General features: G+C 53.1%; 1 protein-coding gene across 3 annotated transcripts in view; it reads left to right on the forward strand.

Annotated features, from left to right (window-relative positions):
• The window catches only part of GSN (gelsolin), a 53,702-nt gene extending 26,512 nt beyond the window's left edge, over window positions 1-27,190 (forward strand). The window contains exons 3-19 of one of the 3 annotated variants that reach the window (XM_054688579.1): window positions 1,213-1,283; window positions 2,613-2,814; window positions 3,485-3,639; window positions 8,092-8,253; window positions 9,562-9,711; window positions 10,811-10,900; window positions 13,398-13,530; window positions 14,727-14,815; window positions 14,971-15,186; window positions 17,031-17,164; window positions 19,197-19,287; window positions 21,361-21,531; window positions 22,114-22,288; window positions 23,344-23,468; window positions 23,692-23,769; window positions 26,169-26,229; window positions 26,810-27,189. In XM_054688579.1, the coding sequence (XP_054544554.1) occupies window positions 1,260-1,283; window positions 2,613-2,814; window positions 3,485-3,639; window positions 8,092-8,253; window positions 9,562-9,711; window positions 10,811-10,900; window positions 13,398-13,530; window positions 14,727-14,815; window positions 14,971-15,186; window positions 17,031-17,164; window positions 19,197-19,287; window positions 21,361-21,531; window positions 22,114-22,288; window positions 23,344-23,468; window positions 23,692-23,769; window positions 26,169-26,229; window positions 26,810-26,979 (2,226 nt within the window). In that variant the 5' untranslated portion in view covers window positions 1,213-1,259 and the 3' untranslated portion in view covers window positions 26,980-27,189. Of the gene's footprint in view, window positions 1-1,015; window positions 1,164-1,212; window positions 1,284-2,612; window positions 2,815-3,484; window positions 3,640-8,091; window positions 8,254-9,561; window positions 9,712-10,810; window positions 10,901-13,397; window positions 13,531-14,726; window positions 14,816-14,970; window positions 15,187-17,030; window positions 17,165-19,196; window positions 19,288-21,360; window positions 21,532-22,113; window positions 22,289-23,343; window positions 23,469-23,691; window positions 23,770-26,168; window positions 26,230-26,809 lie in introns of those variants that run through there. The other 2 variants (XM_037495183.2, XM_037495185.2) reach the window with 2 other exon arrangements.

The raw sequence follows: 27,190 nt of genomic DNA on the forward strand, positions 1-27,190 counted from the left end.
TGGAAAATGCAAACAACCAAATGAAAAACAACCCCCAGGCTCCTCAAAAAAAAAAAAAAAAAACCCAAAAAAACAACAACCCAACAAACCACTACAAGAAGCGACAAGTGCTGGTGATTTAAGACCTGAAAGTAAATCCTGAAATCATCAGCTAAAGGATGTGGAAGTGGTTGCCCCTGGGGGGAGGGATATGGGGTTGAGAAGGAACATGTATTTGTGCAAATACCTGACTTCAAATTTTAAATAAGTTTTAAAAATAAATATTTTTTAAAAAGGAAAGAAACGCTATCTTGAGTTAAGCGGAACTGGCAAATGCGGTGAGGCGGAAGCCCTCTGCCCTTGGCCTCTGAGTCTTGCTTGCCCCCTGCGGAAGGAAGGGAAGTCCCTGCCCTGGCACCCCTGGCGGGTGGCTGCCCCATGCTGCTGCCCAGGTAGGATTTCCACCCAGATCTGGACTGCCTGGGTTCAAGTCCTGGCTATGCCTCTTCCTAGTGTGTGCCAGGAACTTGGCCATTGTGCCCTCTCCATGCCCCTCTGTAAAATGTGGCCTCCATAGAACTCGGGGACGGCTGCTGTGCTCTGTCAACCTTCTTAGGATGTGTGGAAGCAGTCAATAAATGTTGCTTTTGTCTTTTTCTCCCGGAGACGTTAGTTGTGGAAAGAGGAAGGGGCTTGCTGGGGCCACACAGGAGGCAGCGTGGGGCGGGTGGTCAGTGGTGCATATGCCCTTTAAAGCAGGCACCGAGTTAATGCCTGCTGTGTGCCAGGCCTGGTGCTTGGGCCCCACCCTCCAGCCGAGGTGAATGGGTGGTGCACCCGGCAGGGGCAGGCCCGGTGGGAACTCCGATGTCCCCAAAATCCAGGCCAAGTCACCGCCCTCTTGGCCCTCCCAGCCTCGCTGGCTCTCTGTGGGGCGGTCCCTCGCCTGGGCGGGGAGAGGGGGCGGCTACTTAAGGCTGGCGGCCGGAGGCTGCAGCTGCCTGCTGGGTGAGCTGCCGCGGGTCTGCGCTGTCGCCGCGATGGCCCCGCACCGCCCTGCGCGCGCGCTGCTGGGCGCGCTGGTCCTGGCGCTGTGCGCCCTGGCGCTGCCCGCCCGCGCGGCCGTCGCGGCTCGAGGGAACCGGGCGCCCGCGGCTCCGGGGAACCAGGCGCCCGCCGCGCGGGTGAGTACTGGGGTCCCGGGGCTCCCGGAGTAACTCTCTATTGTATAAGTTCTTGCAGATACAGCGCTAGGAATTGGGGAGTAATTCAGGTCTAGAATGGAAAAACTGTTTTGTTGCTTTGTAAGTATCTTTTGCTGCTTTGGGGTGCGTGGCTGGGGTGGGAGCCCCGGGTCCTGGCTGTTTCCCTCCCTAGAGGCTAATCTCGCCCTGACCGGATTTCTCTCCCCTCCATGCCTTCCCATTTCGGACCCGCTCCTGAGATTTGGCTTCTCCCTTTTGTCTCGTTTCTCTGTTTTCCTCTTCGGATTCTCCTTCCATGCCAGGGTCCTGTTGCTCACCTGATTTCTCTCTCCCTCTCTGATGTTTTCTCCCTCTTGGTAGTGTGACCTCAGCTCTGGCTGCTTATCATTACTGTGACCTGTTCTTCCCTCTCTGCTATCCATGTCTAGTTTCCCCTCCTCTTTCCAGGCTCCCCGATGTGCTTCTTCACCCCTCTCCTTGAATTCTTCTCCCCATACAGTTGCTCTGACTCCCCCAGATTTGTCCTCCTGCCGGTGGTGACCTGTGCCTGCAGGTTTCTGCCTCCCAGCTCCAGCTCCAGCTCAGCTCCAGCTAACCGCCCTGCTGTGCCGGCTCCTCCCCAGTGCATGTTTGACAGTCTCCCCCCGACGTTAACCACCTGGTCTTCAACAGGCTCCTGCAGACCCTGGCTGCATCCTCTCCACCTTTTCCAAGAAATGGAATTTGGGGGTGTGTGGGGTTTTGGGGAGGGGCAGGAGGGAGGAGGCAGACAGCGCAGGAGGCCACTTGGGCTCAGTCCTCTAGGCCCTCCCAGGGGTGAGTTTGGGGCAGGGATGGTGCATGGAAAATCTTTGCCACTTCCAAAGAGCAAAAACTGTCTGAGTGACCTTGGGCCAGCCCCCTTCTTTCTTTGGGCTTCAATTTCCCTGTCTTCAGAGAGTTGAGGATGAGCTCTCGGAGCACCCTTCTAGTTTTAAGGACCCCTGAGGACGCTGGAAGGGAACAAGCTGAGTCTCTAGGACCCCAGATTTAGCTCATGTTCTTGGGGCCTGGGCCGATTCCTGCTGTGCCATTTCCTAGCAGGGTGGGGAGGGGCCCCTGACAGGTCTCTCCCTCTCTGTGCCTCAGCTGTCCCGTGCAACTGCGCTCAGAAGGGAAGAAGGGAAGTCGAGCCCTCTCTCCTGCCTGCCATCCTGGGGGAGCTGACTAGGAGGCAGAAGGTGGCTGGGGACAGGGTTTGGAGCTAACCTCTGCCCTGTTTGCTCACTCATGGAGACCGGGTGTAGAAGAAGGGTACTCCCCTTGGGTGGGGAGAGTCAGAGGTTCAAGTGAGATGCTCTTGGTGCTGGAAACCACCCTCCCTCGTGCCCAGGGTCTCCCCCACGAGGGCCCCTAGCCCCTGCTCAGGCTCTTCCCTGTCTCTTCCAGCCCAGCATGGTGGTGGAGCACCCCGAGTTCCTCAAGGCAGGCAAGGAGCCTGGCCTGCAGATCTGGCGTGTGGAGAAGTTCGACTTGGTGCCCGTGCCCCGAAATCTTTATGGAGACTTCTTCACGGGCGATGCCTACGTCATCCTGAACACGGTGCAGCTGAGGAACGGGAACCTGCAGTACGACCTCCACTACTGGCTGGGTGAGGCCGGTGCCCCTCCAGCTCCATACCTGTCCTGTACCCCCAGCCCTCTGTAAAGCCCAGAGGGATTTACCACAGAGGGACCTCCTGAGGGTGGAAGCACCCATGGGAGCTAAGTGTCTGTTGAGTGTCGAGTATGTGCCAGGACCCTGGCTGGTGCTCCTAGACTCTACAGCCAGCCTGCTCATTTCCAGCCCCAGTTCTCTCCAGCCACTCAATGTCTCTGGCATGTGGGCTTGAAGATAGTGACTTGTGGACTGGGGACCCCTTCCTGAGCTTCCCTGGTCCAGCTCCAGCCATCCTTCAGAGTTGGGAGCCTGGAGGCCCTGCCCAGCTTTGCAGTGGGCATCTAAGTCCTGCCCTTACTGAGTGCCAGTTTCCTAATCTGTGAATTGAGCCAAAGCCCCCAGGCCTGACTTGGTGCTTGGAGGGCTGAGTGCCAGGAACAGGCACAGGTGGGCCTGTGTCAGAGTGGGGGCACTCTCGGAGGCCGTGGAGTCCAGCCCCCCAGCTACCCCATTCTACAGAAGGGCATTGTCAGGCCCACAGAGGCAAGGGTGTGCTCAGCTTCTACAGCCAGGCCAGGGCAGTGCTGGGGGCTCCAGACTCCTCCTCTGGGGGCATAGGTGCTGTGGGAAAGCCACACTCATGCTGCTCTGCTGTTGCCCAGGCAACGAGTGCAGCCAGGATGAGAGCGGGGCGGCCGCCATCTTCACCGTGCAGCTGGACGACTACCTGCATGGCCGGGCCGTGCAGCACCGCGAGGTCCAGGGCTTTGAGTCCACCACCTTCCTTGGTTACTTCAAGTCTGGCCTCAAGTACAAGGTGGGTCCTGGGCAACAGGGAAAGATGCCCCAATGGCAGGGCCACTGAGGTCCACCCGTCTTGCAGCCTTGTGCGATCATGTGGGCAGACAGGCTGGAGCACAGCCCTTGGAGCTGGTTAACCTGGGTTTCTGGGCTCTCCTTCGCCATGTGACCTGGGACAAATCACACTCCCATGAGCCTCTGGTTTCTTATCTTAATGTGGAGAGAAGAACATGCCCATCATTTCCCGGGGTTGTCTTCCTCAGTCCAGCAGGGAGGAGACCTTGTTTGCCCTGGTCTCAGGCCGAGTCCTGTTTCTGTACCCCTTAGTTCTCAGGCCCCGACATCAGAGGCCCTTGTGTTAGGTTGGAAAGGTACCTTGGTCACATAGAATCCCCGTGAATGTGAACGCTGAAGAATCTGGGCCAACACAGAGCTCCCCCACTCCCAGATGACAGTCCCTGGCCAGGCGGGGCGGCACAAAGCCGAGGAGCCCCATGAGGCCGTGTCCTAGGATGTCATGTGACTCCTGGCAAACCACTTGGGCACCCTCCCTCCCTCCCCTCCATGGTTACACAAGAGCCAGTCGTGCCTGCCCTTCAGGCCTGGGGAGAGGATTTGTGAAGAGATAGCTGGGAAATGCCTTGCGTAGGGCTCGGCACTTGGGAGGCTCAGGGAACGCTGCAGGTTCGTCTTTGGTTAGGACAGGGAGGGATCCCAGGCTTTGATCGTCAGACTGGGCCTCCCTGCTGTCCAGTGATTTTTCCAGGACATTTTTGGCTCATATTCTGAGGACTGCTCCAGGGAGTAGATTCCAACCTGGGCCCAGATTTGGGGCTTCAGCCCTGAAAGGCTCAAGTGGAAACATGGGGTCCAAGGCTCCTCCTGTTTTCCACCTCCTGGAAGTCCTCTGGCTGCCCCCGCACTTGGCAGCTCAGCCCACGGCCTCTGCCTATCACCCTCATCAATTATAGATCCCCAAGGAGCAGAGCTTGTTATGCAAGACTTGCTCCTGTGAAAGCCTGCTCCTTGGAGCCAGTGCTGCTCGTGGGGTGTGAGAAGGGGCAGGGAGGGGACAGAGGCCACTTGGAAGGGCTGTCAGAGGGCCAGGCCCAGCTCGTTCTGAGACCTCCAAGTCCTTAAAAGTCACCATGCTCTTCAGAATCTGTTGATCCCTCTTCTCCCTCCTCACATAGAACCCTAGAGACCCCCTTGGGGTTGGATTGTTTGAACCCATTGTCCAAACAGAATCTGGACTGAGTTCAGTCCTAGAGCCCTGGACATAAGGAATACAAGGGGATACCCACAGAACCCCGCGACCTTTCCTGTCTTCCTTCCCATTTCTTAGATAAAGAACCCCAGATTCAGAGCATGGAGGGGATCAGCCCCAATCAATACATTTCCTTTGTTTTATAAGCAGTTTAAGAGTTAAAAAAAAAATATATAATTTTTTATAGCTGGCTACATTTTTTCAAGATTTATTTATTTATGCATATAAGAGCTGGGGGTACAGGCCAGAGGTGTGGGGGGCTGGGTGAGAGGATTCACCAGAGACAGAGTGGGGAACAGAACAGGCAGACAAACTGAAATACACTGCCGAGGGGAGCAGCTGGCGAGTCAGGAGAGGTCTGCTGTGCCGTGTGGGTTGCTCCCTGGCCGGCCTGGGATGGAACTTGTGCTGCAGAGGCTGCAGACAGCTTCACCGTGCTGTGCTTAACCCCTTGCACCACCAGGGAGGCCCTGACTACATGATTAATACATGTTTATTTTAAAATGGCAAACATTAGAAAAGTACAGATTTTAGATAGTAAATGTCCCCTGTGATTCTGTTCTTAGAGATATACACTAAATGATGGTTAATTTTTTCTTTCCTCTTTATGAAGTTTAGCTATGTATACACATATATAGCCATAGAACTACCTATAAATAATATATATATTATATATATCGTCAAGTTCATTTGGAATGCGGTTTTTAAAACAATTTATCCTATTGAATTTTATTCAAATAAGTTGATACTAATTTCTGTCCACCTAGCGATTAGTCCTTAGGAGGCTCAATCAATCCCAAAAATCATAGTAAAAAAATAAAATAAAATCCTGCCTCCTGCCTTTGTAGACCCACTAGTGTCTTCTAAGAACTTGCTGTTATTTTTTTGTTAACTCATCATTCCAAGTCTAATTTCCTAGGTTGGGAAGATTAAAGGAGTTAATTAATCAGGAAATATATCTCCACAATTACTAGAAATCAAGTATTCTTTCATTTTTAAATTCACATGCAGATCATTTATTGGAACTGAGATTGAGTACATAAACAACCTTTTCCTTTTAAAAATGTTTCTGTTTTTTAATAACAAAGATAAAATGTTTGAATGAGTCAACTATTTAGAGATGTATTAAGAAAGTGGTCGGCCTTTCTCTCCTTCATCCCCGATTCCTGTCTTGAGGAATCAGGGCACACGGTGGGTGTGTCCTTGCAGCATCTTCTGGAAAAGCTTTTATGAAGTCTCCACCTGAGAAGTCTCGGGTCAGGGCTGCCACGGACACTCAGGAATGGGGGAGGCTCAGGGAAGGCCAGACTCGGGACAAACACTTAGTGTTGCCACTGACTGACTGGAGCCCTGGGCATAGGGCCGAACTTCTTTGCACCTCAATTTCCTTGCCTTGAACTGGGGTGAGCCCCCTCTCAGGGGCTGGCTTTGAGGTCTTTACTCATGTCCATAAAGCAAAGACTCAGTAGGTGGTGGCCTCTGTGGTCATTGCCAGGTGAGGGGGTCATGGTGTCTCCACCACAGTGTCCCTCCCTGGCCTGCTCCCTGGCAGGAGGGCCCTTGAAGTGGGCAGAGAGGCAGTCAGTGGGGCAGAGAGGCAGCCAGCAGGGCAGAGAGGCAGTCATCAGGGCAGAGAGGCTGCCAATGGGGCAGAGAGGCAGCCAGCAGGGCAGAGAGGCCGCCAGCGCTGTGAATCCTTGGGAGGCCCCACAGAGCCAGGATGCTCTCAACCAGGATGCTCTGGACCAGGCTCCTGCTGGTACCAAGAAGAGACGTCAGAGGGCGCTCCAGCCCCTCGCAACAGGAGCAGCCTCGTTTCTACTCGATGGGCTTGAATGTGAACAGTGGCTTTTTCCTGCCTCCCAGAATGATGTTAGGGGGGAAATGTGGGCCTTCTGCACCCAGTCACACATGATGAATCCTAGCACTGTCATTTGAAGCTATAAGATCGTGGGCAAGTCCCTTCACTGGACTCCACTTTCTGCATCTAAGTTGGGGCTCGTGGAGATGCATATAGATGCCAGCCACAGTGGACATTGGCGCCTCACAGGCCCCCCTCTATCTGGAGTCCGATCCAGACTCCTTCCTCAGTCTCCTTGCCCTGGTGGAGTCTGTGCAGAGAGCCAGACCTGGCTTCCCTCTGTGATGTTTGGCGGCAGAGGGGCCTGCCTGGGGTGCTGCATTTCTGGCTTTAGTGGAAGCCCTTCTGCCTCCTCCCCATGATGTGTGGAACAGGGGGATGAGCCCCAAGTTGGGAGCAGGATGCAAAATTTCAAGCCAGAGCTTTAACCCAACTTGCTGAGCACCCTCGAGTAAGTCACTTCACTTGTCTGGGCTTTAGTTTGCCCGTGGGTAAGATGGAAAGCTCCGTTAGGACCTTCTCAACTGTGACTTGACGTGCCTGGGGCATGGGGTGGGTGAGCTTGCGAGTGGGTGCTCACAAGACAGCTGGCCTATTCCTGAGCTCTATGCTAAGCCCAAGGCAGTGTTGAGTGCTGTGCAGACACCCTCCTCAAGTCCCTTCCTGGGGCTCGGTGAGGCTACCGGGGAGGCACGGAAGGTGGAGCGGGGCAGCAGAGCAGGAGGTGAGGTCTCCATTTCAGAAAGGAGAGGACTGAGGCTCAGAGAGGGAGAGAGACCTCCCCTGTAAGTGGCAGGGCAGGGACTTGAACCTCTCGTTCTGTCCCTGACCCATAGCTGCCTCTTCAAGGCACAGCGTGGGATCTGTGTGGTGGGGCGAGGGGTGTGAGCTGAGCAGTCTTCCTAGAGAACCTGGCAGGCTGGAAAGGCTCTGGATTTGCACTTTTCATCGTGGGTTTTGCAGGCAAGATGTGGTGGAGAGAAGCAGATCTTGATGTGCTAAGCTAGGGAATGCTGTGTGCGACAGGCTTGCGGGTGTGTTTGTCCCAGGTGCATGTGTAACCAGCAGGGGACAAGTCGGGAGCTGTCCCTTCCTTTGAGAATGTCTTGGGGGACCAGAGAGCCTCAGGATGTCCCTTGGCAAAGGCTGGCCCTGAGAAAGCAGTTGCTGCTCGCTGATCCGGGAAGGTGGCCCCTACGATGGAGGAGGAGCACTTACCCACAGCAGGGAGCACCTAGCAGGCCATTGGTCCTCGGGCCAGACTTCCCTTCAACACCATCCTGTCCCTCCCAGCCCTACCTGCTCCCCTGGTGACTGACTCTGTCCCCTTGACCCGACAGAAAGGCGGCGTGGCATCGGGATTCAAGCACGTGGTACCCAATGAGGTGTCGGTGCAGAGACTCTTCCAGGTCAAAGGGAAGCGCACGAGCCGTGCCACCGAGGTGCCCGTGTCCTGGGAGAGCTTCAACAATGGCGACTGCTTCATTCTGGACCTGGGCAACGTGAGTCCTGCCCTTTCCCAGGGGCCACCTGGCCCGGCCAGGCCTAACTCCTGGGAGGTGGACACACCCATGCGAACACATGCATAGAGGTGGCAGGGCCAGCGGGCTCCCGCACACACGAGTGACTCAGACATGCCTGTAGAGACTCAGGGCCTGGCACAGCACACGTGTGGACTCCCATGTGCATCAGTGCACGCGGGGCTGGTGCACAGACTCCCTGGCAGCCTGTGTTCACACGCACCTCTCCTACACTTCTCACATACAGTCATCCCGTACACGTGCTTGGCAGGTGTGTGCCCACCATAGACGATGAGTACTTGCAAAGTACACCTGGCATGTTGCTCCAGGAGCCACATGTGTGTGCAGTTGCACACAGCTGTGCACAGGGTGTGTGGGATGCAACCAGGCTCACCTTACAGATATGTGATGCTTTGTACAGATGGACATGGGTCTACTCCCCACCCCAACCTGATGTGTACACGCACACGGTGTACATCCATGCAGATGTAGGCTCATGCTGATCTAGTGTGAGCTTTATATTAAAGTGCACTGTGCACACAGAGTGGATTCCTGAGCGGGCAGTTCTGAGCATGCACATGTCTGTGTAACCAACACCTGGATCAGAAACACAACATTGCTGGCCCCCACAAGGCCCCTCCTTCCTCTTCTGGTCACTTTGCCCCCAGGGTGACCATCATGCTGAACTGTCACAACAGCAGAGAGGAGTTTGTTCCTCCTGCACCTGGAGACTTTCTTTTCTGTCTGAGCCCTGCTCCGCACCACGCGGCTGACATCTGTCTCGGTGCTGTATTAGTTATAGATGGATCGTTCTCCTTGCTGTGTAAGGTCCAGTCAGCTGGAGATGCCCTAATTTATTCATCCTTTCTGTTGTTAATGGGCACTCAGAGCAGTTCCTGGTCTGGGCATACAGGGGTGCTGCTCTAAACCTGCACCCCATGTCTGTTGGATAGACACTCGAATGCACTTCTGTTGGGTGTATCTCTGGGAGGGGGTTCCTGGCTTAGCTCCACTGAGCTTTCATCGCTGCAGTTTTCCATGGTTGTGCCAGGTATGACTCCCTCCAGCAGGCATTTTTATACACTCTGTGTGTAACTGTGTCTGTGGAAATTACATATTCAAGTCACACAGTCCCCTCCCCGGTGCACACGGATCACACCCACTGGGCCCAGGCCCTCACCTAGGCAGGCAGGGAACAGGTGAGCTTCCACAGCACATGGGTCCTTGCCATGTCCCTGGCAAGGTTTCCATGCAGGCTGGGCGCTGCCTCATGTGTCCCCTGTCTTACAGGACGTCTACCAGTGGTGCGGCGTCAAAAGCAACCGGTACGAGAGGCTGAAGGCCATGCAGGTGTCCAGGGACATCCGGGACAATGAGCGGAGCGGCCGGGCCCGAGTGCACGTGATTGAGGAGGGTAGCGAGCCTGAGGCAATGCTCCAGGTACCCAAGCTGCGTCCCAGGGGCAGGGAGGGGCCACAGTGGGGCTCGGGTGTTCATTATTCTTCCATTTGGTAGCAATTTTGAGGTGAATTTATTTTTCCACTAAGCTAGAACTCTTTAGGAAATGGGAAGGAGCAGCTTCCCTGACGACTCTCCAGAGATGGGCTGAACCCCAGGACTTGGTGTGTGCCAGGCTGTGAGCCACACCCTCCAGCTTGGAGGGCCAGACCTTCCAAAGTTGCTGAGGATGTGGGTTTTGGCATCTCCAGAGGGCAAACACAGTGCTGGAGCCAGATCAGGAAAAGACAACTGAGCCCTAATCCCTCTTTTCTCTTCTGACCATCCGTGGTAGTTTATGCCACATTTAGTCAACTGCATGGTGGCATTGCAGCCATTGTGCTTTGAGGACATGTTAATGGAGGCAAAGGTAAAGGAGGAGACTGAGCTTGCTCTGCTCCATGCCACCTGGCTCCTGCTTGTCTGGGGATGTTGAGTTCCAGTTTTTAGGAAGAATGGAAGGTGATTATTAAGTGGAGGAGCTTAGCCCACCAACTATGGTTTGGGAGGAGCAGTAGCCTGAGGAAGGCAGAATGGAGGAATGAAAATAGGTTCTAAAGTCACAGGGGTCTGGGTTCAAATTCTGCCTTAGCCACCTCACAACTGTATGGGCAAGTTCCTTTAGCTCTCTGGACTTCACTGTCCTTTTCTGTAAAATGAGAGTGATAATCCTTGTCTCCTACCATGGGGGCTAGGAGGGCCCTCTTAAACGCTTCAGTAGCTGTAGTCATTCTCAAGAGGCTGCAGCAGAGCCAGTACCTGAAGGACGGTCCTGGAGGCAGAGGAGCGGGGGCATCTCAAGGAGCTCCTCGTGACCAGGCCACAGGGTGGGAGAGCCTGGGCAGGCTGAGCTGGTTCAGCTTTGCATGCAGCGGGGTATGAACAGATGCAGATGTCTCTGGAGAGGCCTCTCCTGTGCAGAGGGTCACCAAGGGTGCGTGTGTGCATGCTCCTGGCTTCCTTGGGGGGAGCCTGCTGGGGAGCCTAGGAGACAGCCATGAGCTAACAGCCTCCCTTTTCTCTGCCTCTCCACCTCTTGCAGGTGCTGGGTCCCAAGCCCACTCTGCCTGAAGGCACCGAAGACACAGCCCAGGTGGACGCTAGCAACCGCAAGATGGCCAAGCTCTACAAGGTGAGTCTCAGCCCCGGTCCCCTGGGTGCAGAGTCAGGGCGGGGCCGGAGGCAGGAGACCTGCTCTGCCCAAGCTCCGGGGTGGGGACCTCAAGCAGAGCCCCCTGGCGGGGAGGTGGAGTGGACGACTCTGACGAAGAGTAAGGAGGTGCAGCCAGCCGCAGGCACACCTGTGTCCAGTTTACATGTGTGTCGGTAGGGTCACCTGTGCAGGGCCTCAGGGATCCCCCAGAGAAAACTGATAGCAAGGTGACTTAGGAAATGGGCGTGTGTGGGGGTGTGGGTTAATAACTTCATCTGTCATCTCTTCCTTGTCACTTAAATCTGAACTGAGATGTGAGTGAAGGGGCAGTTGGCTGAGCTCGGGGAGAAAGCCTGGTCTAGCCCAAGGCAGATTCGTTGTGCCTGACGCTTATTTGTGGTAAAATAACAACAAAAATGGGATGCAGGGTCTCATCACCTCCAAATAAAACTACATTCTTCTGATTATAAAATAATGCGCGTTCATGTGAAGAAAGTAGCAGTCCTGGGGGCTGTGAAAAGTCAGCGCTGCCTGACTACTTTAAGATGAGTCCTGTTTGTCGCTTCTTCATTACTAAAGTAACATTGCTCGATTAGAAGAATCAGCCTTTCTTCCTCACCCTCCCCATGGGTTACCATGGTTACAGGGTCACCGTGTTGGAGAAGGAACGTCCAGATACATCTTCCTGGGTCTTATTAACTCCCTTTTTCATCCCTCTTTGATATGAATGGATCTAAACTATGGGTGCTCTTCTGGGGTCTTCTTTCCACTCACTGCGGTCCGGGAAGCCTTTCTTTACTAGACATCCACAGACCCTTTAGAAAGCAACATGGTGTTCGCTTTGTGAACATAAGACTGTCTGCAACCCCGAAGTGAGGGACATTAGGACAGTTCTCCTTTTTCTTTTTTTTTTTTAAGATTTTATTTATTTATGCATACAAGAACTGGGGTGTAGGCCAGAGGTGCAGGGGGTGAGAGGATTCACCAGAGACAGAACAGGCAGACTGACTGCAATATACTGCTGAGGGGAGCAGCGGGCGAGACAGGAGAGGTCTGCTGTGCCATGTGGGTAGCTCCCTGGCCAGGGATCAGACTCATGCCACAGCGGCTAATGATAACACTATAGTGCTGAGGCTTTAACTCCTGAGCCACCAGGGAGGCCCGGTTTCTCCTTTTTCAATGGCAGAGGATTCCTCTACATTTGTGTTAAGTCTGGCATTAGAGCAGGATCCCAGACGTGGCTTGCTGCCTCATAGGCTGAATAGTCCGCAATTAAAAATATCAGTTCTGGAGTCAGCCTGCTGGGGTTTGAACCCCAGCGCTGGTTCCTCTTTGCTGTGCAAGTGACTTCACCTCTGTGTGTATTTCCCTTGTGAATGGATGAGGGTCGAGCTAAGGTGGGCACTGCCAGGATCAGAGACTGTGACTCTCTGGGTTATTGCATTTGCTTACAACAGTGCTTGGCACATAATAAGTTCTCACTACGTGTAGGCCATTTATTATTTAAGGTTCTCATACATATTAATGAACTGCCCCTCACAAACACCCCCGAGGTACCCTCACCAGGGATTTGAAAGCACACGTTTACCCACTGGTTATTACCAGTCTTTTAAATTTTAACTAACTTGACACACTTAAAATTTTGTGTATGTGAACTTTTTATTTTGGAATAAGTTTTAAGTTTATAGAAAAATTGCAAAGATAATACAGAGAGTTCCCATACCCCCTTCACCCAGCTTCCTCCTAACATCTCAACATAACCAGGTACATTTGTCAACAGCAAGATATTAACCTCGGCTCAACGCTACAGATTTTATTCTGATCCCTCTGTTTTTTTTTTTAAGATTTGTTTATTTATTTATACATGCACTGGGTACAGTCAGAAGCGCGGGAGGGTGAGAGAATTCACCAGAGCCAGAGCAGGGAGCAGAGCAGGCAGAAGGACCGAAGTACACTGCTGAGGGGAGCAGCGGGCAGCAGGAGAGGTCTGCGCGCCATGTGGGACCCTCGCTGGTGGCCGGGGATCGAACCGGTGCTACAGAAGCTGCGGGCAGCTTCGCAGCCCAGCATTCAACCAGTGCGCCACCAGGGGAGGCCCCGATCCCTCTGTTTTTCACTCCGGCTTCCAACCCAGGATACTACATTGACTTGAGCCCTTTTTACTTTTGTTTTTGTCTCCACTTTATTTTTTCACTACTGGGGTTGAGTATATTTTCGGCCAACGATACAGTCCCCCCTGCACTTTGCCCCTTCCCCTTGCTGCACCCGTGTTCCACCCACCTGAGAGTCACAGACATGGTTCCCCCCCAAGCAGAAAAGGAAAAAGGATCCTGAATGCACCTCAGGGCATACGGCGCAGGTCCAGGTGTCCTTTGGGTGGTGCTGGGAGGTGGGCGGCCCCCATGTTGGCTTGGTGTGTCCCTGCCGGCCGAAGTGTGGAGGTCACTCACAGCCACCCCCGTGCTTGTCCCCCCAGGTCTCCAATAGCGCTGGCTCCATGGTGGTCTCCCTCGTGGCCGATGAGAACCCCTTCGCCCAGGGGGCCTTGAAGTCAGAGGACTGCTTCATCCTGGACCACGGCAGCAATGGGAAGATCTTTGTCTGGAAAGGTACCGTGGGCAGGGAAAGGCTCCCCCACTTGGCGGGCCCGTCTGCAGCCTTGCAGAAACGGCTCAGGCTCACTCAGGAGGGGACACTGTCCCAGGGACCCCGGGGCAGTGGGGCTGCCTCCTGAATGGAAACCAGCAGTTATGTGCCAAAGCCCGCCTGTGCAATGACTTGCTGTGCCATCTTGGGCTCTTGGCTTACCCTCTCTGGGTCCCACATTCCCTATCTGGGCCCCAAGTATGTTGGAACACCAGTTAATTGGTATCATGTAAAAACAAATCTGTGAAAAGGAGGAACAGTTCTATGGTGGAATAATTTTATGGACACCATGGGGTTAAATAATATCAACAGGATTGTTTATTGCAGGACTTATAAGAGCCTTTAACTTGTTAATAGATGCTGGACCATTTCATGAAGGTGACCTGGGGTCCGGGGACTCTGCAATGTCTTGAGACTAATGGGGAAGGCTGTTGGGAAACATGGACTCAGATGTTTCTGAGGCTGCTTTTCCCCGTGCTCCCTGGCTAGTCCAGCAGAAGGGGCAGAAGGGGTGGGAGGCCATGGATGGGTGGAGAATGGCGGGGGTGGGGGTGCTCAGAAATTGAGCTGTCATGGCCATTATTATTATTTTGTTATTATTATTATTATTTTCATCGTCATCATCATCTGGGCCCTTTGGCCTTGGTAGTAAGAAGGCTGGGGACTGAGGCCTGGCACCATCTGTCCAGGCAGAGGAAGGCCCTCAGGGCTGGGGTGGACTTCAGACTGTGCAGAGACCCCCCACCCCTTCCCAATAATCAGGTGGCCTGTGTGGGTTGCCGCCTTCCCACCTGTTGAGTGGTCTTGGTCAGGTTACTTAACTCTCTCGGATCCTCATTTCCTACATGTAAATGGGGACAAGATTATAATGGTCTTGCTAACTTAGGGTTGTGAGGATTGAATGAGATCATCTCACAGAGTCTAAGCACCAGATGCTCAGTCAGTGGACCAAGCGGTTGCCTTCATCAGCTGGGTCCCCCGTTGCACCCCTGGGTGCTCATGCAGTGGTCAGTTCAGGGGCCCTCTGCCCTTCGCTGTCCTCAGTCAACAAGAATAGGTAGGGAGGTGTGACTGCTGCTTTCTCTGAACCATTGACTGCTAAGGCGCTGCACTCATCCCAGGCCCCTGACCTTCCATTGCCTTTTCTGGCTGCCTACAGGCAAGCAGGCCAACATGGAGGAGAGGAAGGCTTCCCTCAAGACAGCCTCTGACTTCATCACCAAGATGGGCTACTCCAGGCAGACCCAGGTGAGTCTTGGAGGCCAGGTAGGATGTGAGGATGGGTCCGGTTTGGTTGGGTGGACCGGGCATCTGAGGCTCCCCCGAAAACCCTTGTGGGGTGGCCCCTACCCTGCAGGGGCCTCAGAGCCCAGCCACATCCTGCTCATCCCCTTTCCTTCCAGGTCTCCGTCCTTCCCGATGGCGGCGAGACCCCGCTGTTCAAGCAATTCTTCAAGAACTGGAGGGATCCCGACCAGACAGATGGCCCAGGCTTGGCTTACCTCTCCAGCCACATTGCCAATGTGGAGCGGGTGCCCTTTGACGCCGCCACCCTGCACACCTCCACCGCCATGGCCGCCCAGCACGGCATGGATGACGATGGCTCCGGCCAGAAGCAGGTACTGTAGGGCCGGGGGGGCCGGGGTCCAGGTCCCTCCCTCGCTCCCTGCGGCCCCTGCACTGCCCCCTGCTTTCTGGAGGACATCGGTCAGTGAGGTTTTGACTAGTTTGGGTAGATGAGATTCCTTCATCTCACTTACTTGTACAATAATCACACCCTAAGCCCCTGTGTGCAAGGGGCATAGACACCACCCAGCCGCTGAGAGGTGTCTGGTCTGGGAGGGAAGAGGAGCGTGGCCATGGCCCGTTGCTCAGACCTGGGTGGCCGGCGGAAGATGGGAGGTGAGCACAGGCCTTAGGGCAACATGGGAAGGGCCGTAGGGTTGCTGCCGTCTTCAGAGATGGGGCCCTGGGGTTGGGTCTCAGAGGACGAGGAGTTTGCTGCTGGGAAGGGAAACATCCCAGACAGGAGCAGCCCTGGGGATGCACCGCTGCCGCAGGCCAGGCCCTCACGTCCATTTGACCCGATAGCCAGTGGGTGCCGGTGTGTGTTTTTTTTAATTTCTTTTCTTTTTTTTTTTAAGATATGTTAAGTCTTTTTTTTTTGTTTATTTATTTTTCTAAGATTTATTTATTTATACAAGCACTGCGGGCGGCAGGAGAGGTCTATGCACCATGTGGGACCCTCGCCAGTGGCCAGGGATCGAACTGGCGCTGCAGAGGCTGCGGGCAGCTTTGCAGCCCAGTGCTCAACCACTGCGCCACCAAAGAGGCCCTTTATTTCTTTTCTTGAAAGCAGAAATGTGATAGGCTCTGTTCTGTGCTTTAGAAAATCACCATGAAAATGGTTTAGAGGCAGGAAAATGAAGATAGAGACCCATGAAGAGATTGAACTAGGGCAATGAAGGCGACCTTGACAACAGGAAGGGCACAGTGAAATGGAAAGGTTGGGGGTGGGCTTCAGAGAGGTTTATGAGGTGGGGGTCTGCTTTTGACAAGCTCAGATTCATCCCTCAAGGTAGGACTAGCAAGTAGTAATTTTTATATATTATTTTGTTTTTGTCATTCATTCATTCGCTCAGTGGGAGGGGAGAATGCAATGAAAATGTTCAGGGAAGAGTCTTGTCAGACCTTGGATGAGTTATTTAACCCCACTGGACCACACTTTTCTCACCTGTAAAATGAAATTTAATCCCCTTCTATCGCCTTCAAGAATTTTCAAGGTCTACAGATTCTGGGGTTGTTTCCCTGGTCCTTGGGAGGCTCAGTGTCTCTGCAGAACCACCAGATGGCGCTACAGAGCGGCCTCTCCAGGGCGCAGAGACCTGCCGGTTCTGAGGTCACCTACCTAGTAGAGCTGGCCCTGCCCCTGGAGGTGATCGAGAACATCCAGACAACAAAATGATGAGTTCAGTAATGATACAGAGAACTAGTCTAATAACCAGCGTCACCGCCCCCTGCAGATCTATCACCCTGTGCTAGGCACTGCTGGACTTGCATGAGCTCACTTGATCCCCTTCAGCTAGGCAGCAGTCCTACGAGTCCCACTGTCCAGATGAGGAAACTGAGAGGCTCATACAGGTGAAGCAAAGTTGTCCAAGGTTGCATGACCTCTAATGGAGTGGAGTCTGATTTGGAACCTAGCTCGTTCTCAATACCACCCCACAGCTGCCAGTCCCGGAGCCCTTGGCAGGCGTGGGGGGAGGGAAGGAATAGTGGTGCAGGATCAGGATCTGGAGACCCCTGCGTCAGAATCCTAGTGGCTCTGTGATTTGGGAAAATTATTTAACCTCCTTCTGAGTCCAAGCACAATCGCCTCTGCGTGACCTTTCCTGTTGCAGAAGTGGCCTGAGTCAAGGGTGGGGGTGCTGTGCTGTGTCTGAGCCCAGCTTTGCTCTGGCAGATCTGGAGAATCGAAGGCTCCAACAAAGTGCCCGTGGACCCCTCCACATACGGGCAGTTCTACGGGGGTGACAGTTACATCATCCTGTACAACTACCGTCACGGCGGCCGGCAGGGGCAGATCATCTACAACTGGTGAGGGCCTGGGGTCCTGTGCTGAGTGGGGGAGCATGGCGGGGGCACTGGCTGGGTCCTGAGCATGGCAACAAGGGGAGGGAGGTGAGGAGGGCTGAGGGCAGCCTGAGGTGGGGCGGTCACACTCTTAATGGAAAACACCCTGACCTACAGGAAACACCTCTTGTCTTATTTCAAAACAGCTTTGAAACTATTCTTAGGAAAGTTGTCCATGCCCATTGTAGAGATGCTGTGAATAGAGAGAAACGCACAGACAAAACCTCTCCCCCAATTCCATGCTAAGCACTGCACATGCAGGTGCTTATTCTGCCACATTTTCTAATGAAAAATTACCTTTAATTCCTTAAAAATAAAAAATATAGTCACCTGCTAAAAAAAATCAAAAGTGGGCAAAAAGGTATCCGGAAATTTTGTTCTACCCTGTCCCTTTCCACACCATTCTCCAACCCTACTCTGTCCTGGGTAACCCCTTTCGTTTGTTTCTTGTGCACCTTTCCAGTAATTATTAATGCAAATATAAGCAAATTTGGTAGATATTCCTAGTTTTCTTCCTTCCTTCCACAAAGGATACCATCCTATGTGCATTGCTATGTTTTGCTTTTTTTTTTTTTTTTTTAACTTAATATCTTTGAGATTAGTCTTTGTCAGTAGAGTGTCTTTGTTCTTTTCATAGCTGCATACTATTCCCTTTGTGGCTATATGGTCATCTTTTTAGCAAATTCTTTGCTGATGCATTCTTGAATTGAGCCCATTCTTTCCCTGTGACAAGTATTGTTGTAGTTAGTAGTCTTAAATGAACATCATTTTGAATGTGTAGAGAAATGTCTACAGAGTAAATTTCCAGAAGTAGGATTACCAGGTTAAAGAGTAAATACGTTTGTTACTTTGACAGATAGTTCTTTGCATTGCCACCAGCAAAGAGTGAGAACCTGTTTCCCAGCTCATGTTACTGAGCTTTTGAATATTTGCCAACCTTAGAGTTTATAATATGGCATTTCAGTGTGCTTTTAACTTGTATTGCCCTTACTCTACCAACTCAAATTATTTTGATGACTGACTGGGATTTTTTTTTAAATTTTTTATTTTGACATAACTTTAGACTGACTATAAAGTTATAAAAATAGCACAAACAGTTCCAGTACAACTATTATGCAACCCCTTCTAAGTCCCATCTAACCATAGTATAATGATCAAAACCGGGAAATTAACATTGATGCAATACTGTAATATTTTCTAAACTGTAGACCTTACTTGACTTTTACCAATCCTCCCACTTGGCATCTAGTCACTCCAGCTCTAGTTTGTGACAGTTTCTTTCATAACCTGGATTCTTTGGAAGAGTGCTGGTCAGTTGTTTGCTAGAATGCTTCTCCATTTAACAACCTCAGACTTAAAAACAGCTTAAAATCATTTTTTGACTTGGAAATACATATGTGTGATAAAAAAATTCACAGGAAGGCATTAAAAAGAATCAGTGCATCAGCACACCCATTTATCTGATTTTGTTTGCTTGGACAGATAACATGTGGTGATTATGGGAGATTGAGACAGGATAGGAAGAGGTGAGGCAGGAAGCACCCCCACCCCTAGTCTCTGCTCTCAAGACAGCTGCACTGGCCAGGCAGACACTGCACACGCCCATGGGGCCTAAATCTACAAATGTGCTCCTGTCGCATTTGCTGTTCCCTGGCGCACCTTTTCACCCTGAGAAAGGTCCCTGCCATCTGCCTGTGTCACGGGTTTGTGTCTTAGAGCAGCTGTGTTTGTGGCTGCATGGTGTGGGCTGCCCAGCTGGTCCCACAAGGACACACTTGGAACAAGGAAGCCCCAGGGGAGTGCAAAGGTGCCATGCTAAGCTGAGGGTGTGGCATGGTGGGTAGATGCTCCTGTCTGGTGGGTCTTGAGCATCTGCCCTCTCTGTGGTTCAGTGTCGTTACCCATAATATGGAGATTTGTGAGGGTCTCGGGCCCAGAGCTAAGGGACACTCAGGTTTAGGGGCATCCCTGTGCTGATTGTCACTTCCTCTTGCAGGCAGGGAGCCCAGTCCACGCAGGATGAGGTCGCTGCGTCTGCCATCCTGACTGCTCAGCTGGATGAGGAGCTGGGAGGAACCCCTGTTCAGGTGAGTCCAGCCCACTGCCCCCTGGGCCGCACCATGGACCTTATGCATCTCATCTTTCTGACTGTCCTTCCACCTACCCACCCCCCATCCCCCGCCCATGTATACCGGGCTCCCTCACGCCCAGCACTGCAACTGCTGCTATGAACACAGACACCTGCCCCTGCCCTGATGGGGCTCACAGACTGGGGGAGCTCACGTTCAGCAGACACACATGCAGACAGTGTGTAATCATACACTGTGCCCAGTGCACTGAGTGAAAATGATGCTGTGAGAGTGCAGCAGGGGAGGGCACCCGGCAAAACAGTTCAGAGGGTGGCTGTGGAGCCAGCGTGTTAGCCTTGAATCTTCTCTTCCCCTCTGGGGGGCCTTGGGCGAGTCAGCCTCTCCATGCCTCTGCCTTCTCAAACTGGGGATAATAACAGCACTTTTCTCTCAGGATTGCTGTGGGATGAAGAGTTAACATTTGTGAAGCATTTAGAGCCTTGTCTGCTCCATAATAGAGTCTGTATGTGTGTACGTTAACTGTAAGGACAAAGAGACCAGTTAGGATCTAGTTGGATTAGGGAAGGCCCTCCTGAAGAAGGGACTTTTCAGGTGGGGCCAAACAGGATGAGTAGAAGTTGGCCAGGTCAAGCGTGAAGGAAAGCTCATTCCTCCCAGGTAGAGGGCAGAGTATATGCAAAGGCCCCGAGGTGGGGGGGTGGGCATTGGGTATTAGAGCAAAGGCAGGTGCCATGACAGGAGTCTAGACAGGGGCTCAGGAGGGCCAGGCTACCCAGAAGCCATGGTGGGGATGATGCCTTGATCCTGAGAATAAGGGGATGTTGCTGAAAGGTAAACTGAGCTGAGGGGTTCAGGGGTCTCAAGGGTCTCTCTAGCTACAATGTGGGGCCCTGGAGGGCAGCAGAGTCAGGTTGAAGAGATTTGGGGGAAAGGAGACAGAATTCTCCTTCCTCCATTCTACCTGTAGAGTGGGAAGGATTCCAGATCTGGGTTTGGGGCCCTCTGGGTGCTGGGCACTGAGTGGGCTGGCCATCGTCCTAGCTCACCTGATCCTGACGGCAGCCTTGGGAGTAGATTTCTTTCTTTTTTTTTAAAGATTTATTTATTTATACAAGAACCAGGGTACAGGCCAGATGCACGGGAGGGTGAGGGGTCTCACTGGAGACAGCGGGGAATAGAACAGGCAGACTGACAAAATACACTGCTGAGGGGAGCAGCGGGCGCAACAGGAGAGGTCTGCGGTGCCATGTGGGACCCTCGCCTGCAGGCAGGGATCGAACCAGCACTGCAGAGGCTGAGGGCAGCCCCACAGCATGGCGCTCAACCTCCTGTGCCACCAGGGGAGGCCCCCTGAGAGTAGCTTTCTTTGCCCCATTTCACAGGAAGAACCTTAGAAGCTGAGACACATGCCCAGATTGTCCCCATCAGGGTGGCTATGGTGATACCAGTGATAGGACATGCTGGGAAGTGGCCGCAAGGACCCAACACACACGTGTGATTCTCTTTTAGATTTAGGCAGTGGGGGCCAGACTGGGATCTGAAAAGAGGGGGCACACAGGCAGGAGCAGGTGTGGTATATCCTGGCCTCAGCCTCCCGCCCCTGACTGCAGCCTGCTTCTGGGGTGCCCTGGCTGTGCAGGAGGGGTCGCTCCAGATCTGAAAGGCTACGTTCTCACCACATCCCTGACTTTCTTGCCCTGGGCTGACATCACCATCCTGGAAAAATGTCCCTGAACAGCCCCTGGGCTTCCATTTAAGGGAATATTAGCAACATGGGTTCTCTTGGTCTTGGTCTGGACTCCGGGTCAGCACGGCAGGGCCTCATGGCAAGGGGGAGGGGCAAGGCAATGCCCGAGGGACCTCAGGCAAGAGACCCGTCTCTAAGCATCCAGTAACTCCTGTCTCCCCGCCTAGCCCAATGGGCTGTCGGTCAGGCTCCCCACACACAGACACAATGGGGTGGCCTCCTTTGTGGGGGTGGGTCCGGGCCACTCTGGCTGGACCCGGGAGTGAGCCTGGTGCCACAGAGAAGGACTGACATCACCTCTTGCTGTCCCCCGTCTCTGCCAGAGCCGTGTGGTCCAAGGCAAGGAGCCCGCCCACCTCATGAGCCTATTTGGTGGAAAGCCCATGATCATCTACAAGGGTGGCACCTCGCGTGAGACTGGACAGACGGCCCCTGCCAGTACCCGCCTCTTCCAGGTCCGATCCAGCAGCTCTGGAGCCACACGTGCCGTTGAGGTAACGCCCAGTGGGGATTGGGCTCCCTGAAACCTCTAGCCTCGAGAGGCAGCCCTCTGGGCACAGAATTAGATGGGGTTGGTGAGAAGTTAAGAAGTGGCTTCCTGACCTGGTAGCAAGTTGAAGACTTCTCCTTGTTTCAAGGATGCACAGACCCCTTGCACACCCCTTTGCACAACAGGCAGCTCACTACCTCCCAGGTAGTCCACTCCTTACAGTCTGGATGCTGTTCCTGATTACATCCCCATTGGCTGCTCTCTTTCATGATAGAAGATGCAGACCAGAAATAATCCTACAAGATGGTCTGAGTAGCCTAGAAGAGAATGGAACTATCACCTCCTTTGTTCTGGGTATTCAACTTGTTAATGCAACCCAGAATTCTAGAATCATGTTGATTAGCTTTAGTGCATTAGTGATGCTTGGGCATCAACTAAGCCACTCAATGTCCAAAACTTGTGCCCTGTACTGGGTTGTACTCCTCCAAGTCTCCACCTGAGACCTACTGCAGGGACTCCTGGGCTGTGAGAAGGGAACTGAGGACTTTCTATCTGGCTCCCCATTAATTGAGCACTGCCCTCCCAGATAATGCCCAAGGCTGGTGCGCTGAACTCCAATGATGCCTTTGTCCTGAAAACCCCATCGGCTGCCTACCTGTGGGTGGGAACAGGAGCCAGTGAGGTGGAGAAAACAGGAGCCCAGGAGCTGCTCAAAGTGCTGCGGGCCCAACCTGTGCAGGTGGCAGAAGGCAGCGAACCAGGTAGGAGCCGGGGACAATGGGTTCTGCTGTGCCCTGGGGACTGTAAGCTCAGGCTTCCTTCCTGTCCATCCTTCTATTTGGGGGCTCATATCCTTGCTGCTCCTTAGTGCCTGTCCCAAAGGTGTGTTAAGTAAAAGTAAATTGGATGAAAATGAGGACTGTGGGTCATGAGAGTGAGGCTCCCAGGAGATGGGGAAAGCTGCGAGCAGCGGCGGGGAAGGTAGGGGATGGGGTGGTGGCCCTTGCTCAGAAGCCCTGAAGGTTGTAGGCGTAGTGACGGCTTCCCAGGGGAAGCTGTCTCCATAGGCTTTAGACTCCCCATGGACAGAAATGCCACACCGCACGCCTGCTCTGTCTCCAGAACATGTCAGGCCCATCTTCCCTCTGCTTCCACCTTTATGCTCTCACTCAGAGCCCATTCCCTCCTGCTTGATGCTTAACAGAATTGGGGATCAGTAGCCCCCTCACTGCCAATGGGAACTTCAGAGAAGATGGACATGTCCTGTGCCACCAAATCCACCTTAGTGGCCACTAAGTCAGTCACTTGTGGCTGATGAGCCCTTGAAATGTGACTGGCGAGAATTATTGAGAATGAGGGACTGAGTTTTTAATTTTGTTTAATTTTAGTGACTTTATATTTAGGTACAGGCAGAGGTATGGTGGGAAGAAGTGGGGGTTGAAGTCAGGCGAGATTTGCATCCTGGCCCCACCACTTACTAGCTGTGTGATGTTGGGTGAGCTGCTTGACCTCTCTGAGTCTCAGTCACCTCATTTGTCAAGTGGGGAACGGGTAATTTTCCCCGTCCGCGGTGCTGTCATCAGTCTCAAGCTAGACGTAGTCCTGGCTGTGTGTTACTGCCAAGTCTGCCCTCTGCGGGCCTGTTTCATCACCTGTGATTTCCCTCGGGTCGCTTCCCTCTTGGGACTTTAAGATGGAGGGTTGGCACTGGGAGCAGCTGCTGGGACAAGGGCAGGCTTTGTCCTCCTGTCTGGTAAGAAGTGCTGGGTGGTGGGGGAGGGTGTCAGCTGGTGACTGGTGTGGACTCCCCTCACAGACAGCTTCTGGGAGGCCCTGGGTGGGAAGGCCGCCTACCGCACGTCCCCACGGCTTAAGGACAAGAAGATGGACGCCCACCCTCCTCGCCTCTTTGCCTGCTCCAACAAGATCGGACGTTTTGTGGTGAGTCCTTGTGGAGGTCATGACCTCTGCTTTCCCCTGGAGGGCGGGTTCCCAGGTACCTCTGGTATAGGTGGCAGGTGTGGGGCTGGAGCAAGCGCTGATGGCTCAGCACTGAGGCAGGAGCCCCCTGTTGTCTGGAGCCGGCTCTGCAGCTCCCTCCTGGGGGCAAATGGAGGAAGGCCCTTGCTGGGGTGTTTCATGGACCTCCAACCTTCCTTCCCAGATCGAAGAGGTCCCTGGAGAGCTCATGCAGGAAGACCTGGCCACTGATGACGTCATGCTCCTGGACACCTGGGACCAGGTGGGTGAAGGACAGCAGGACGAGGCCCTCGGGGCCTGGGCAGTGAGAGGAGCTAGACTTCCTGCTTTCATCCCAGTTGCCAGGATTTAAAAGAGGCAACCCCAGGTGTTGACAGTGGCACTTACCGTGCATAATCCCACAAGTTGTAGATAAAACCAGCCGGCAAACTGCCAGTGCAAATGAGGTGACCAGCTTGTTCTCCCAAGCCTTAGGGGTATACAAACTCTTACTTTAAGTCTTGGAAAAGGAAGTTGAACTTGGGAGCATGTCATACACAGGCATAAATCATCCATCGTCATCTGGAGGTTTTGAAGTCCGTCGTCTTTGACAGAGGACCTTGGCCTCTCTCTGCCTCACCTCCTTTGAAAGACTATTGTGTAGGATCTGGCAGAGGAAAATGCCATTGACTGATTGAGTCATTCATTCAGTGGATGAATGACAGCAAACAACTGGCACCTACTCTGTGGCAGACACTGTTCTAGATGCTGGAGACTGAGTACACACAGCAGACATCTCCCTGCCCTCGCAGGACTTGTCTTCCAATGAGGGGAGCAGTCAATGACCCTTCCTGTCAAGTGGCTTCTCCCAGAGTTTTCAAGGCTGTGGACAGCATCCACGCAGGCATGAGGCCCCCCGCCCCAGTCACGGGGTTGCTTCTTGGAATCCCCACCATGTTTGCGGCTTCTGCTCTTGTTCCTGATCACGCCATTGGCTGTGTGTCCTGTTTATTGTTATTCTGGCAACATCTATTAAGTAACACTGTCTTCCTGGCAAAATGCTGGGGTGTAGGGAATTCTATGATGAGCGGAATAAATACAATGAGGGCTTCCACTTGAGAACATTTGTTAACAGGAGCACCACTGGGCCTCCCTGATCGCACAGGTGGTTGAGCGCTGCACTGTGGGGCTCTCCGCAGCCTCTGCAGCGTGGGTTCGATCCCGGCCGGCCGGTGAGAATTCCACATGGCGCGGCAGACCTCTCCTTTCTCTCCCGCTGCTCCCCTCAGCAGTGTATTTCGTCAGTCTGCTTGTTCTGTTCCCCAGTTTGTCTCTGGTAAGTCCTCTCGCCCTCCCGCGCATCTGGCCTGTACCCCGGTTCTTGTATAAATAAATAAATCTTTAAAAAAAAATAGGAGCACCACTTTCATTGTCATGACAGCTACTGTTTGAATATATTTTTTAAAAGATTTATTTATTTATGCATTCAAGAACTAGGAACTAGGGTATAGGCCAGAGATGCGGGTAGTGAGAGGATTCACCAGAGACAGGGACAGGAACAGAACAGGCAGACTGGCTGAGGGAAGCAGTGGGCGAGTCAGGAGAGGTCTGCTGTGCCATGTGGGTTGCTCTCTGGCTGGCTGGGGATAGAACACATGCTGCAGAGGCTGCAGATTGCTTCATAGTGCGGTGCTTAACCCCTTGTGCCACCAGGTGCTTAACCCCTTGCACCACCTGTTTGAATATTATTATAGACATACCTAAAATATAGATGATTAAGTCAGACAGATAGATTATATGTTATATAATCTATATGGTAAGTCATGAAACTTATAATACTCAGAATGGTGGTGGTAGTGGTAAGTAAGTCATTTTTATTCCTAACTTTAGACCCATGTTGGCCCAGACCCAGAGACTGGGATGTAACAGACTATCCATGCATATTTGTTGGATAAATAAATGAATGAGTCTATGTTTGACCCCTCATTTGTCCCTGAAAAGGGATTACTCATGAATTTGTAGAGAGGAATTTCAAACTTGGTGTTTGAGACACCAACAATGTCACCTTGTTGGCATTGTTAACAAGGGAAGCAGGCAGGGATGGGGAGACATGAGGAGTGGTAGAGCCTGGGGCAAACTGGAACTGTCTATCTAAAGGCCACAGCTGCTGCTCAGCTTTGCCCATGTGACTATAGCAGCCCACAGTTGCCAGATCCTCAGGTTTCCAAGTGATGGGTCTGAAGCTAAATTTGTCTAAAAAGATGTCTACCAGCATAGCAAGGAGGCTCATTGTGGGCGGAGCAGTCAGAGAAGGCTGCTGGAAGGGTGGTCAGTTGCCAGGAAACCTTAAAAGATTGTAGCTGGAGTAACAGCCTCCCACTGGCAGCGAGCTCCTTAATCTTTAGAATCTGTGGACAGAAATGCCGCATGCCTGCTGCCTCCAGAACATAGGTCAGGCCCATCTTCCCATCTTTCTGCTCCTACTCTGAGCCCATTCCCTCCTGCCTGTTGCTTAATAGAAATGGGGAAGCAGGCAAAGGTGACCTCTTTGCGAATTCTGCTCCCATCTCATCCGTGGGCTTGTCAGCTGTGGGCCCAGCCCTTGTAGGACCTGCGGCCTCCGGGTTTCTCCCTCGGTCGGCCAGCACTCCTCAGACTCTTTCATTTCACCTCTCACTCCAGGTCTTTGTCTGGGTTGGAAAGGATTCGCAAGAAGAGGAAAAGACAGAAGCCTTGACCTCTGGTGAGAACATGCTCCCTGGGGCCTGGTTTGTGAGATGTGGTGGGAGTGGCTTCCTGTGCGGGCCTGGGAGTCTGTGACAGTGGGCCGGGACTTCCTCACCCTGGCCACCTCCTCCTGGGTCCTGCCTCTGCCTCCGGTGGTGAAAGAATAGACTGGTTCCTGCAGAGACCCTCGGGTTATGTGCTGGAAAGGGAGGAACAGATGATGAGCTGCTCCCCACTTCCCACTCGGCTCCCACAATGCCCAGGGTCTGGCTGTTGGCCCCTGAAAACTGCATTGCTCTGAATTGCTTAGGGAACCCCAAAACTCATCCTTTAATATCTTTCAGGGGGAGGTGGCAAGAGAAAAATGACCAAATTTGTGAAGCAGGAGGTTCAGTTTTCACCTCTGTCCCTTCTGCGTTCCTGGGTAGGGTGGGGGAGGAGTCCATGGGTGTGGTGGCCTTTAAGGTGCCCAGAGCTGGGGTAGACTGTGGGGACAGTAGGACAGAAACCATCCTCACAAACTCCTGCTGGAACCGCCTCTTCTTGGGAGGGAGGCACTAAGAAATCCTGGGTTTCTTCCCCGCACGTGTCTGCAGCTAAGCGATATATCGAGACAGACCCCGCCAACCGGGACAGACGGACCCCCATCACCGTCGTGAAGCAAGGCTTCGAGCCTCCCTCCTTCGTGGGCTGGTTCCTCGGCTGGGATGACAGCTACTGGTCTGTGGACCCCCTGGACAGGGCGCTGGCTCAGCTGGCAGCCTGAGCAGGCCAGCCCGCCCCTGCCACCGGTCAGTGCCTTGCAGACTGTCCATTCCTCAAGGAGACCGAGCAGCGAACAGGGCCACTCTCAGTGTGTTTTGTAATAGCCAAAAAGAGCCCTGCAAAAATCCAGGATGCTTGCAAAATCATTCTTTTCTTCTGGATATTGAATTTAATAAAAAAGCTTTTTAAAGTGTGTGAGCTTCCGTGAATGA

This window comes from Talpa occidentalis, unplaced genomic scaffold, assembly GCF_014898055.3.
Source record: "Talpa occidentalis isolate TD23 unplaced genomic scaffold, MPIMG_talOcc4v2.1 talOcc4.7, whole genome shotgun sequence".
Classification (NCBI taxonomy): Eukaryota; Metazoa; Chordata; class Mammalia; order Eulipotyphla; family Talpidae; genus Talpa; species Talpa occidentalis.